Source organism: Thamnophis elegans, chromosome Z, assembly GCF_009769535.1.
Source record: "Thamnophis elegans isolate rThaEle1 chromosome Z, rThaEle1.pri, whole genome shotgun sequence".
In the NCBI taxonomy this organism is placed as follows: Eukaryota; Metazoa; Chordata; class Lepidosauria; order Squamata; family Colubridae; genus Thamnophis; species Thamnophis elegans.
The window spans coordinates 127,992,937-128,006,364 of NC_045558.1; the positions used below are offsets into that span (position 1 = coordinate 127,992,937).

Consider the following 13,428-nt stretch of genomic DNA (forward strand, 5'->3'; position numbering starts at 1 on the left):
GAAGAGGAATTAAGCCAGAGATGTTGGTGAAGGCCTGAAGTTAAACCTCTCCGGTCAGAAAGAAGTCGACAAGGACAGAGAAAGGTACTCATGCTTATGTAGTATTCTTGGTGGGAAGTCAAAAAGAGGAAGAGAAGTGAACTTTCTCCATGCATCGTGGCTCTTATCTCAGATCTGATCTGGTATTCACTGCAGCCAAAGATCAATTCTGTCCATGGTGTTGAAAAGTGTCAAAATGGGTGACTTTTAGACCCCGCCTTAGGTGGCCTCATGGTTACATTCTGTGCCAGGGGGTTCAAGTCACTCTTCAGTTTCCCCAAAATGGCTGGAAGGCAGCTGGGAGATCTCCTGTCCTTTCGCTCCTGCCCTCTTGTCTGCCCCACCCCATCCCTCAATTACATTTCACTGGCCCATTGGGCCAGTAGGAAGTAGAGGAGGACAAGTGGGTGGTGGTTAGTTGTATACCATGCAGGGAGTCTAAATGGTGCAGTGAACATGCCATGATTTGACCCAAGAAGTCTAGGAAGGAGCTCCTGCTGGGGTGGGAAAGCTACTTGCCTTGATCACCAAAACTGTCAGCAGGAGGGATTGAGGCAGTGAGGGTAACACACTAATATCTCTGACCCTAAAGGTGGTTTTCCCAAAATGTTTGTTTGACTGCAAACCCTGCTTTATTTCTATCAATTTTGGTGAGGTGGCTTTCTGATAAGTTCTCAAGATCTTTCATAAGACGAACTTCTTAATTCAAAAAGTGTCCATCATTTCTCGCTTTGGCTGCCTACATTAATCCTCATAATATTTGTAGTGGAGACGAAGGAACTTGGCTTCTTCACAAGGATGGGTATATTAAAAGTAAGGACCTTCCCTCTCCAGAATCACATTTCCCGTGATTCTGACTAACCAAAGAACTCCAGAAGGCCCAAATCACCAAACAAGCAACTCCTTTCTCATTATTCCTCACCTGACCCGTGACTTGTTTTAACTTTTAAAGTTTATTGCAAAGTTCAGTAACTTCTTCAGGTAGAGACAACAAGTCTCTGTGTGTGTGTGTTTGTTTGTTTAAGGCTGAATTCTTATGAGGCAACCCTAAAAATCTAGAGAACTAGGGAAAGTGTAATCTGAGGTGCTTTCTCATATTCCATTCCTGTTTGGCTACAGACCATTTCCTGACCATTACCTTGGCTGAGATTCTTCCTCCCCTTCTTCATTATATTTGCCATTTCTAGTTCCCATCAGACAATAAAAGTTGCTCCAAATTTGTGTTCCTTAGCATTATAACAGGCCTGCCCCAATCTAGATACAGACAGCAGAGTGACTAGGAATCCTGAGAGTTTCAATCCTAGCATTTTGGGACAACAATAGACTGGGAACTGATCACAATCATCATGTCCGCCTTGCTCTCCTAAGTTTTTCACCTAGATCAGAGATGTTCAACTGGAAATACCTGGGCTTGGGGTATGCCCCAATAGCACCAGGTGTGATTCCCCAACATGAATTGTGTGCTTTGCAGAAGGAAGAGAACATATAGGGAGAAATCACAGCTTTCCTTTATTTTGGTTTTTACTGAATGTAAAGATGCATTTGTTGTAGTCCACCACAAGCGGAGCTGGCAATAGATGTGGACAGTAAGGAGGTTGGGGAGGAACATGGGCCCGTCCTGGAGTCTGGGGAAGGCTCTGATGAGGGCTCTGTGTCGGAGGCAGAGAGGGAGCCAGAGCCGGATGCCAGCTATCAGCTGCATTCAGAGCCAGACATCAATGAGGCAGACGGACAGCTGGAGCCTGTTCCCAGTGTGTGCATGCGCAGAGTTACCAGATGAAGGGAACAACTAAACTAACAGGGGTCGACTTGGGAGTAAGGCCAGATGATGAATGGCCCCTCCTAGAGGAAATAAAAGAGGAGCAAAAGGGGAGTGGAGTTTGCAGGAGAAAATTAGTTCGCTTAATTGTGTCGTGACTCTCCGAGACTCCTTACCAAGTTCTGCAGATATCAGCCTGTCAGGTCTCCGCCAGATAAGGTCTGTGACTGTAAAATCCTCCCTCAAAAGACTTTGTTGGATGTGAATGAGCATAATTTACAGTAAATTAATAAAAGGGGTTTTTGTCGGGACAAGGAGTTTATTTCATGATCTTGGGAAGCTTAAGTCAGAACAGCATTTAATTAAATCTGAAGTCATATTTGTCCTCGCCTTGACCACATTTGTCCTTGGTCCAGTTGAAGTGTGGTCCTTGGCATAGCACTTCAAAGTCAACCATGGTCCTACTTAGCTCCAAAGAACCTATATTTTTATCTTCCTTTCTCTTGAAAACAGCCATTAATATGCCAGATTATTGAGACACAACTATTGGTGGCCGATGAAGATTTGGGAAGAATGGCTGTTCCCAATGAGTTCTATGAGCAGATCAGTGAGGAGCACCTGGAGAAGTTATCCTTTATTGGCCGAGGCTCTTTTGGAGACATTTTCCGAGCTCGCCACCAGAAGTGGGGGACCGATGTTGCAGTAAAGTTTCTGAACAGGTAATAGTGGTTGCTTCAAAGTTGTTTGAGTGCAAAGATTGAAAGTTAGACTTTTTGTTTCTCTTGCCTGGCCTTTAGATATAGCCCTTGTTGTTTTCATTCATTGCAAATTTGTGACCAACCCATTGTGACCCCATTGAGAACGTTGTTCCAGGCCAGTGGTGGGATTCAAATAATTCAACAACCAGTTCTCTGCCCTAATGATCAGGTGGGTAAGCAGAGCTCGGTGTTAATGTGACAGAGTGGGCATGGCCAACTCAACGTCACTCACATTGATGGGCACTTCGCCTTAGCTGTTACAATATAATAAGGGTTAACCAGAGAGGCAGTTTCTGTAAGCAGGGCAATAAAGATTAGACTAGAAACAACACCAGAATGTTTCCTTCCTGTCTTCCTTACAGGATTAGCCTGGTAAAATGTAAAAAAAAAATTCAAAATTATATTTCTTCCAACAACCAGTTCTCCGAACTGCTTAGAAAGTTAACAACCGGTTCTCCCGAATAGGTGCGAACTGGCTGAATCCCACCACTGCTCCAGGCCTTCCTGTCCTCTACCATCCTCTGGAGTCCAGTTAAGTTCACGCCTACTGCTTCGGTGACTCAATCCAGCCACCTCATTCTCTGTCATCCCCTTGTTCTTTTGCCCTCAATCATTCCCAGCATTAGGCTCTTCTCCAGTGAGTCCTTCCTTCTCATTAGGCAGCCCTAATGAGATATTCAAACATTGTTCACGCATTATAAATTTGAATGGGACAGAAGGGAAAATAATGAAATATAGGATTTGAGAGAAATTTGATAGCAGTAGATTAAAACATACGAGGAACTGCGGCTGGATTTGGGTTTGGCTAGTCTAAAGAAAATAAGAATTAGGGGTGACATCATAGCATTTATTCCAGTGTTTGAGGGGCTGCAACAAAGAAGAGGGGGTCAATTTATTTTCCAAAGCATCAGAGGGCAGGCCAAAAAAAAAACAATGGATGGAAATTAATCAAGGAGAGAAGCAACCTGGAATTTAAAAAAACAAACAAACTTCCTAGCAGGGAGGACAATGAACCAGTGGAACAGCTCGCTTCCAGAAATCATGGGCGCTCCATCACTGGATGTTTTTAAGAAAAGTCTAGACAGTGGTATAGGTTCTCTTGCTTGAGCAGGAGCCTGGACTAGAAGACCTCCTCGGTCCCTTCCAGCTCATTCTATTCTATATTCTAAATAGCATTACTGGAGTCCTGACTGCAACTGCTTCTTGGGCCCTGCCTAAAATGGAGGGCTGATTTCAAACTTGAAATCTTTTCTGCAAGTCCTTAATTAATAAGTACCTCCTTCCTTCCCCCATATCAACTCTGCTATTCCTCAGCATCACCATGTTTTCATTACACCTACAATAATCCCAGTGGTAGGATTCAAAAAAATTTACTACCAGTTCTATGGGTGTGGCTTGGTAGGTATGGATTGGTGGGCATGGCAAGGAAAGGTTACTACCAAATCCCCATTCCCTCCCCACTCCTGGAAAATGTTATTGCAAAATCCCCATTCCCACCCCACTCCTGGTGGAAGGATACTGCCAAAATCCCCCTTCTCTTCCCACTCCTGGTGGAAGGATATTGCAAAATCTCCATTTCCATCCCACTCCAGGGAAAGGATACTGCAAAATCCCCACTTCTGGTGGAAGGATACTGCAAAATCCCCCTTCCCTCCCCACTCCTGGTGGAAGGATATTGCAAAATCCCCCTTCCCTTCGCCACTCCTGGTGGAAGGATATTGCAAAATCTCAATTCCCACCCCACTCCAGGGGATGGATCCTGCAAAATTCCCATTCCCTCCCCACTCCTGGGGGAATGTTAATGCAAAATCCCCATTCTCTCCCCACTCCAGGGGAAGGATATTGCAAAATCCCCATTCCCTCCCCACCTGACTAAGCTGCTTTCCAGCTCCTTTCTCCTGTGCAGGGAAACAAAAGAAGACACAGCTGCTTAGCTGGTAGGTAGCAATAGATCAACCATGCTGATCAGCTGGGATGGGGATGGGGCCAGCCACAGGTGGCATTTTCTGGTTCTCTGAACTACTCAAAATTTCCACTACCGGTTCGCCAGAACCAGTCACAACTGGCTGAATATCACCTCTGAATAATCCTCCAACAGAATTGAAATTCCTATACTTCCTGCAGAAATGCTACCTTCACTCGAGAAGAACTCTTGAATGAAGCCCGAGCCATGGACAAAGCCCGCTTCAACTACATCTTACGACTCTACGGCCTCTTTGTAGGCAAAATGCAGACAGATGCTGCCTTGACGTCAGCCACAATGCCCAGCTTGGGCTTGGTGATGGAATACATGGAGAATGGCAATTTGTCCAACTTAATGTGTCAGGTCCCCTCCATGCCTTGGGCCCTGCGTTTCCGCATCCTGTATGAGATAGCTCTGGCTATGAATTTCTTGCACAACCTCGATCCTCCATTGTTACATCTGGACCTCAAGCCTAGCAACATCTTACTCGATGGGGAACTGCATGTCCGGGTGAGTTTTCCCACTTGTATTTTTTATTCTAAAGCTGTTAGCTCCCCTAGAATTGCACAGTGACGTAATTTATCTGAGTTTGTTGCATAAATCAAATCCAAAAAGCACATAGAAGGTCATTTGAACTTCCATGAGGCTGGTGATTGGAGCTGTTTTCTATGGTTCCACCACAAAACCGCATTCGACTAAAGCACGCTCGACGAAACCGCGTAGCTGACGTCATCACAGCGCAACGAAAAAAGCACGCTGTGAACGCTAAAGCTAAAATTAACCCCTAAACCTAAACCTAACCCTAAACCTAACCCTAAACCTAACACTAAACCTAATCCTAACCCTTAACCTAACCCTAAATCTAACCCTAACCCTTAACCTAACTCTAAACCTAACCCTAACCCTTAACCTAACCCTAAACCTAACCCTAAACCTAACCCTAAACCTAACCCTTACCTTAACTTGAATCGGCTTGCTTTCAAAGCACTATTTAAAGCGCCCTTTTTTTCCGCGGTCGCTGTTGTCGCCCTGCTGATGACGTCAGCAACGCGGTTTAATCGGGCGCGCTTTAGTGGAGCGCGGTTTTGTCGTGCCACGGTTTTTTACAAGGGGGGATTCAGAGAGACAAAGAGGACTAGGTGGTAGCCTGCACGCCTAACAGCATGCAAATCATATATCTATAAACCAAAATAGCAATAATACATTCTGGATTAGTACGCTTAAGATTGTGATTTTATTTTATTTCAAAATGACTGGCTTAGTTCAATGTAATAGCTGTTTTGCACCTGTCTTTCACAGCACTCTTTTCAAATTTGGATATTGTCCCCTTTGTAAACAAATTACTAGTCTACATAGATAGATTACATATCTAGAATCTCTAATCTGTACTCTCCAAGCAGAAATTAGGTGCCCAATTCGGCCATTCCACACTATGGAGATGCCACGCTATCACCACCCCTTCTACTGCAAAGATCCTACAGGAGAAGAGCAGTCTGGACAACCATGGGATCTGGCAGGATGAGAGCTGTGAACCATAAACACAAAGCTTTTGCTGTGACCCAGCATAACAGATATAGTGCCCTTGATTACCTTAATGGGGACACTAAAGAGACAGGTCAAGGTAGTTGTGATAATGATGACTCAAATAAGCAGGGGATCGTGGTCCAAAATGAAGAACTTTCTTTGGAAAGGCGAAATGGGGACCCAGGTATCACACATCAGTCGCACAAGAAGATCAAGGTATGTAAAAAGAGAAGTCACCTTCTGGTTGGTGATTCAATCGTAAGGGATGTAAATTTAGGAAAGGATATGGAGGTTTTGAAAGAGGTGAGGTGTCTGCCAGGTGCTACTGCCAGCAGAGACAAGAGGTGTATCCTTAAGATAGTCAAGAATGCAAGAAGGACTGTGACGTTGATGCTACTATACATCTTGGCACAAATGATCTGTCCCAAAAAGATGTACTTTCTGTGAAGAATGATTTCCAGAGCTTGGGATATGAATTTAGTAGTGTAGATTGTAGGCTTATCTTTTCAGAGGTTTTATATACTGGTTTTACCAGTATATAAAGGAAAAAAAAGGGAAGGGCCAGCGTGTAGCAGAGTTTAAGGTGTGGCTAAAGGAGTGGTGTAAAAGGGAAGGCTTTATTAGTCATGATGCCTGCAGCTGGTCCAGTGAAAAACTCTACAAAAGAGATGGTTTGCACCTATCCAAGAAAGAGACTGAGTTACTTGACATTAAATTCACAGATTTTCTGGATAAACATTTAAACTGAACAGCGGGGAGAGAGAATTAATTGATACAGAACATTTCTGCCCCCAGTAATCTAAAACTCATAGGGTTATCAGTGCATCTAACACAGATGTTTGTGCGGGTAAGATTATCACTCCCATTGTCAAGCAAAACCAAGCATTTAATAGTGAGTGCCATACCATGTGCACGAATCATATAAGTGGTAAGAAAATAGGGACAGTCAGGCAGTAAACACAGGGTCAATCAAAATGGACTCAAATTTGATTTGATTTGATTATATTTATAAATATATAAATGTCTATACACCAATGCACAGACTATGAGGAATAAACGGGGTGAATTAGAAATTCAAGTAAAAGAGGGCAGATGCAATATTGTTGCCATTACAGAAACTTGGTGGGATGAAACTGACAAATGGAACATACAGCTAGAAGGATTTAAATTATTTAAAAGAAATAGACCAAATAAAAGAGGAGATGGAATTGCACTATATATAAGAAATAAGTACATCTCTACAGAAATAGAGCACAACAATGATGAGAACTATCTTGAATGCATTTGGATCAATATTAAAGGTTCGGGGGGGGGGATGATATTGCCATAGGTCTATACTACAGGCCATCCAACCAAGCAGAGGAAGTAGATGAACTTTTTGCTAGTCAGCTAACTAAGGTATGTAGGAAGCACACCACAATAGTAGTGTGGGATTTTAACTACCTTGACATCAACTGGGCAATAAACTCTTCACCAAGTGAAGATCCAACAGGTTCCTAACGAACCTAGCAGACAACTTTGTTTCTCAAAAAATAGAGAAGGGAACAAGGAGATCGGCCATATTAGACTTAATTCTCACTAACAGAGGAAATGATAGGTGTTGAAGCCATAGGAACCCTGGGGGCAAGTGACCATGCAATATTGGAATTCAACATTATGCAAACACAAGTAATAGAACAAAGTGAACAAAGTGAAACTAGAGTCTTGGACTTTAAGAGAGCTAATTTCAATAAACTTAGAGAGACTTGGGAAAAATTCCATGGATGAGAATCCTCAAAGGGAAAACAACTCAAGAAGCTTGGGAAATTTTGAAAAATGAGATTACAAAAGCCCAGTCTACCACAATACCAATGAAGAAGAAAAATAACAGCTCCCAAAAGAAACCAGCATGGCTGCATAAAGAACTCTCTGACAAATTGAAAGACAAAAAGATAAATATAAAAAGTGGAAAGAGGGTGACATAACTAAGGCAGAATATCAGCAAATAGCCCGAGCATGTAAAGATGAAGTAAAGATGAAGTAAAGAAAGCTAAGGCTCACAATGAAGAAAGGCTTGCCACAAAAGTAAAAAATAACAAACAAACAAAAAAAAGCTTCTTCCAACATGTTAAAAACAAGAAAAAAGTTAAAGAAACAATTTGTTGATTGCTGGGAAAAAGTGGCAAGAAGGTGAAAAGCAACAGGGAGAAAGCAGAACTATTTAACTTATGTTTTGCATCTGTCTTTGCACAAAGGGATAAAACAGTCCAACCTATCAAAAACAGCACCACAAAAATCAGATTAGGAACACTAGTAGAAATAGGGAAGAAAATGGTAAGTGAGCACCTGTTTACCCTAGATGAGTTCAAATCACCAGGACCAGATGGATTACACCCCAGGGCTCTGAAGGAACTGGCAGACGAGATCTCAGAACCACTGAACTATATCTTTCAGAGATCCTGGAGCACCGGGGAACTACTAGAGGACTGGAAAAGAGCTGATGTGGTTCCCATCTTCAAAAAAAGAGAAAAAACAGATCCAGGAAACTATGGACCTATCAGCCTGACCTCAATACCAGGAAAGATTCTGGAAAAGATAATCAAGCAATGAATTAGCGAACACCTAGAAGCAAACAAAGTAATAGCCAAAAGTCAACATGGGTTTGTCAAAAACAGATCATGCCAGACTAATCTTATTGCATTCTTTGATAATGTGACAAAATTAGTGGACCAGAGGAATGCCATCGATATAGTTTACTTGGACTTCATTCAGTAAGGCATTTGATAAGGTAGACCATAGCCTACTATTAGATAAAGTAGAAGAATGTGGGTTAGACAGCATCACCACCAGATGGATTTGTAACTGGCTGACCAACCACACTCAACGTGTAGTTCTCAATGGAACTGCATCTTCATGCAGGGAAGTATGCAGTGGAGTACCCCAAGGCTCTGTTTTGGGCCCAGTACTCTTCAACATCTTCATCAATGATTTGGATGAGGAAATAAATAGGTAACTCATCAAATTTGCAGATGACACCAAGCTGGCAGGAATAGCCAACACTCCAGAAGATAGACTAAAGATACAGAAGGATCTTGAGAAACTTGAACATTGGGCACTATCTAATAAAATGAAATTCAATGGTGAAAAGAGTAAGGTTCTACATTTAGGCAATTAAAACAAAATGCACAGGTACAGTATAGGTGGTACCTTGCTCAACAGTAGTAACTGTGAAAGGGATTTTGGAGTCCTAGTGGACAACCATTTAAATATGAGCCAGCAGTGTGCAGCAGCTGCCAAAAAAGCCAACACAGTTCTAGGCTGCATAAACAGAGGGATAGAATCAAGATCACATGAAGTGTTAATACCATTTTATAATGCCTTGGTAAGGTGACACTTGGAATACTGAACTCAGTTTTGGTCACCATGATGTAGAAAAGATGTGGAAACTCTAGAAAGAGTGCAGAGAAGAGCAACAAAGATGATTAGGAGATTGGAGACTAAAACATATGAAGAACGGTTGCAGGAACTGGGCATGTCTAGTTTAATGAAAAGAACAACTAGGGGAGATATGATACCAGTGTTCCAATATCTCAGGGGTTGCCACAAAGAAGAGGGAGTCAAACTATTCTCCAAGGCACCTGAGAGTAGAACAAGAAGCAATGGGTGGGAACTAATCAAGGAGAGAAACAACTTAGAGCTGAGGAGAAATTTCCTGACAGTTAGAACAATTAATCAGCGGAACAGAAGTTGCCTCCAGAAGTTGTCAATGCCCCAACCCTGGAAGTCTTTAAGAAGATGTTGGATAGCCATTTGTCTGAAACGGTATAGGGTTTCCTGCCTAGGCAGGGGGTTGGACTAGAAGTCCTCCAAGGTCCCTTCCAACTCTGCTATTGTATTATTGTATTGTAATAAGAGAAACGGGTTCAAAGTAACTTTTTCTCAGTGCTTGGAGACTGACAATGCTACAGTCTCTTTCTCTCAGATCAGCCTACCTAGAAGGGGAGGCACTTGCAAAGAATGCAGAAGAAAAGGTTCCATGTTTCCTCCCTTGGGGCCTGGAAGAAAAGGCAGAATATAAATTCAGTAAATATGTACCAGCGTCTACATTTAGTGCAGGGCAGGGATCCTCAATTTTTTTAAACAGGGGGATGATTCATGGCCCCTCAGACTGTTGGGGGGCCTGGACCGGGTGAGTGGGCATGGGTAGGTGGTCATGTGACTGGGTGGGCGTGGCGAGGTGGTCATGTGACTGGGTGGGTGTGGCCAGTTTAGCAGTCCATGTTACCTTTGTCCTGGCTGTTCTTGCCCCTCCCTGACTCACCCAGTGGTCCTGGATCATATGGCTGTGAAAAACATCCCGAAAGGCTGTTTTTAAAGCATTTTTAAAGACTTTTGAAGCACTACTTCACAAGCTGGCAACAGAGCTGCTTTTCAAGCCAGTAGCAGCCCTTCCCTCCCCTACTCACCCACCGTCCCTGGATCAGTGGCTGCACTGGCAAGTTCACCCCTCAGTCAGCTGGCCCTCCCCAGCACCCTTCAGCCTGACCTTCGGCAGCAAGGGTGTGATCAGAAGTGCTGCTCAACCAGTGAAATAACTAACTAACCAATACAATACAATAGCAGAGTTGGAAGGGACCTTGGAGGTCTTCTAGTCCAACCCCCTGCCTAGGCAGGAAACCCTATACCGTTTCAGACCAGAAGTGCAGCTGGAGCAGATGCTCGCTGGAAGAGAAGGCTGTTGGCAAGGGTGAGGGGTGAGGGGTGTGGTTGAATCACACCATTCTGCCAGCCGGATATTTTGAATTGGTGGGCCGTATCTGGCCCGGAGCCATAGTTTAAGGATCAACAATTTAGTGGCTCTCTAGCATTATGTTGATTTAAAATGCACATTCATAGCTTTTAAATCAGCAGATGGCTGGAGAAAAATAGACTTTTCTAACCTGTGTGGTTATGATTTAACTTTGCTTGTAACCCGTATGCATGGCGTTAGCTAACCGCTTCCAATGTTCCATCCCCACTTCTGGCTCAGGTGTCGGATTTTGGCTTATCCAAGTTCAGGCGAAGAACGACCCAGCAATATAAGTCCAGTTCTGGGGAAGAGGACACCTGTGGTGGGACCCTAGAGTTCCTGCCTCCTGAATCCTTTGTCCAATTCGATTACAAGCCAGCCCCCAGCACGGATGTCTACAGGTGAGCTGGGTTGCTTTTCAAGGTCAAGGTTCAAGGTTCATTTTATTCCCGGCGGGACTCATGGCGGCGCACAAACCCAAGGAGGGGAAGGGAAACACAAGAATTACAACAAAAAGTACAGGGAATTTAAAACAACCAACAGCCACACGATTCGAGAGGGGAAGGGAACTCATTGACCCCGGGCCTGCCGACACAGCCAGGTTTTAACGGCTTTTCAGAAGGCCTGGAGAGAGGTGAGGGTACAAATCTCTGTGGGGAGCTCGTTCCAAAGGGCCGGAGCCGCCACAGAGAAGGCCCTCCCCCGGGTAGTAGCCAGATGACATTGGCTAGTAGACGGAACCTGGAGGAGGCCTAATCTGTGTGATCTAATGGGTCTTTGGGAGGTAATTGGCAGCAGGTGGTCTCTCAAGTACCCAGGTCCAATATCATGAAGGGCTTTATAAGTGACGACTAGCACCTTGAAGCATATCCGGAGACCAATTGGTAACCAGTGCAGCTCGCGGAGGATAGGTGTAACGTGGGTGTACCGAGGTGCACCCACAATCGCTTGCGCGGCTGCATTCTGGAGGTACAATAAGGTAAATGTTCCCCTGAAACAAATGCACTAGTCATTCCTGACTCTAGAGGGCAGTGCTTATACCCATTTCAAAGCTGAAGAGCCAGTACTGTCCAAAGATAGGTGGTTCCTATTTTTCTACTTGAATTTTTACATGCTTTCGAAATAGTAGCTTGGCAGAAGCTGCGACAAGTAGTGGGAGCTCACTCCACTACGAGCCAGTGCTGTCCAAAGACATCTCTGTGGTTATGCAGCCGGCATGATTAAATGGCACAGGATTAGGATTAGGATTTATTTCATTTATATGCCGCCCTTTTCCCCGAAGGGGATTCAGGGCGGCTCACAACTCGGTCAGGGAAGGGGGTACAGACAGGTGCACGGAATGCTGTTACCTTCCCACCAAAGGTGGTTCCTATATTTCTACTTGTATTTTTACATACTTTTGAACTGCTAGGTTGGCAAAAGCTGGGACAAGTAGCGGGAGCTCACTCCGATATGCGACACTAGGGATTCAAACCACTGAACTGCCAATCTTTCTTATCGGCAAGCTCAGCATCTTAGCCACTGAGCCACCATGTCCCTATAAAGGTCCAATAAGGGATGCTAAATCCATGTGCACACCTTGATGCTAAGGTTGGTTTGGGTTTGATTCCCATTTGAAAGCAGAAAATCTGGGGATCTGAGGCCCATTCCCGAGTCTCCATTTTATTTGCCTAAAACTGGCTTTCCTAACCTCGAGGTTTTTCATTTTATGATAAGCCCATTTATTCTATTTCCTTCCATCCTTTTGGCTGAATCTAAAGTTCTACTAGGGGACACGGTGGCTCAGTGGCTAAGACGCTGAGCTTGTCGATCAGAAATGTCGTCAGTTCGGCGGTTCGGATCGCTAGTGTCACGTAACAGAATGAGCTCCCATTACTTGTCCCAGCTTCTGCCAACCTAGAAGTTCGAAGGCATGTAAAAATACAAGTAGAAAAATAGGAACCACCTTTGATGGGAAGGTAACAGCGTTCTGTGCGCCTTTACTGTTTAGTCATGCTGGCCACATGACCATGAGCCAGAGCTGTCCAAAGACCACCGTCTTTGGACAGCTCTGGCTCTTCAGCTTTGAAATGGAGATGAGCATCGCCCCCTAGAGTCTGAAACAACTAGCACATATGTGCGATGAGAACCTTTACATTTACTTTTAAAGTTTGACTAGTAGAGAAAAGAACACATAGACAAACTAAATTGGCTATATTGGTTCAAATGTCATTAATTCTTGCATGGGAGACCACCAGAAAATCTAGTCTACTTCCTTTTATTTTTCAGTTATGGAATCCTGATGTGGTCAGTGTTAAGCAACCAAGAACCTTACCACAGTAAGTCACTTTGCTTTCTGCTTATTCAAGGTTTCACATGCATCCTCTTTCATAGGTAGACCAGATAGGAAAGAGAACAGATGGCTATTCCTGTGTTATCCTAAGGCTACTATAACCAAATCTTGTAAATCTTGTACAAATCTCTATCGCTATCACTTTTACAGCCTGAGAAGTTAGAGAGGATCATTTCTGAGTTACTTTCTCTTCCTGTTATGCAGCGGAGGGCTCCCCCTTCCCTTATCCAATTGTTCCCTTCATAGCATTTCTTCCCTCCCTCCCAAAGTCATTCTCTCATGCCA

At 43.9% G+C, this 13,428-nt stretch overlaps 1 protein-coding gene across 1 annotated transcript in view; it reads left to right on the top strand.

Moving 5' to 3' along the window:
* Positions 1–13,428, top strand: part of RIPK3 (receptor interacting serine/threonine kinase 3) — a 39,545-nt gene continuing 26,117 nt past the window's right edge. The window contains exons 1-5 of the mRNA XM_032234781.1: positions 1–84; positions 2,312–2,517; positions 4,681–5,029; positions 11,052–11,212; positions 13,080–13,129. Coding sequence (XP_032090672.1) covers positions 2,372–2,517; positions 4,681–5,029; positions 11,052–11,212; positions 13,080–13,129 — 706 coding nt within the window. The 5' untranslated portion in view covers positions 1–84; positions 2,312–2,371. The remainder of the gene's footprint in view (positions 85–2,311; positions 2,518–4,680; positions 5,030–11,051; positions 11,213–13,079; positions 13,130–13,428) is intronic.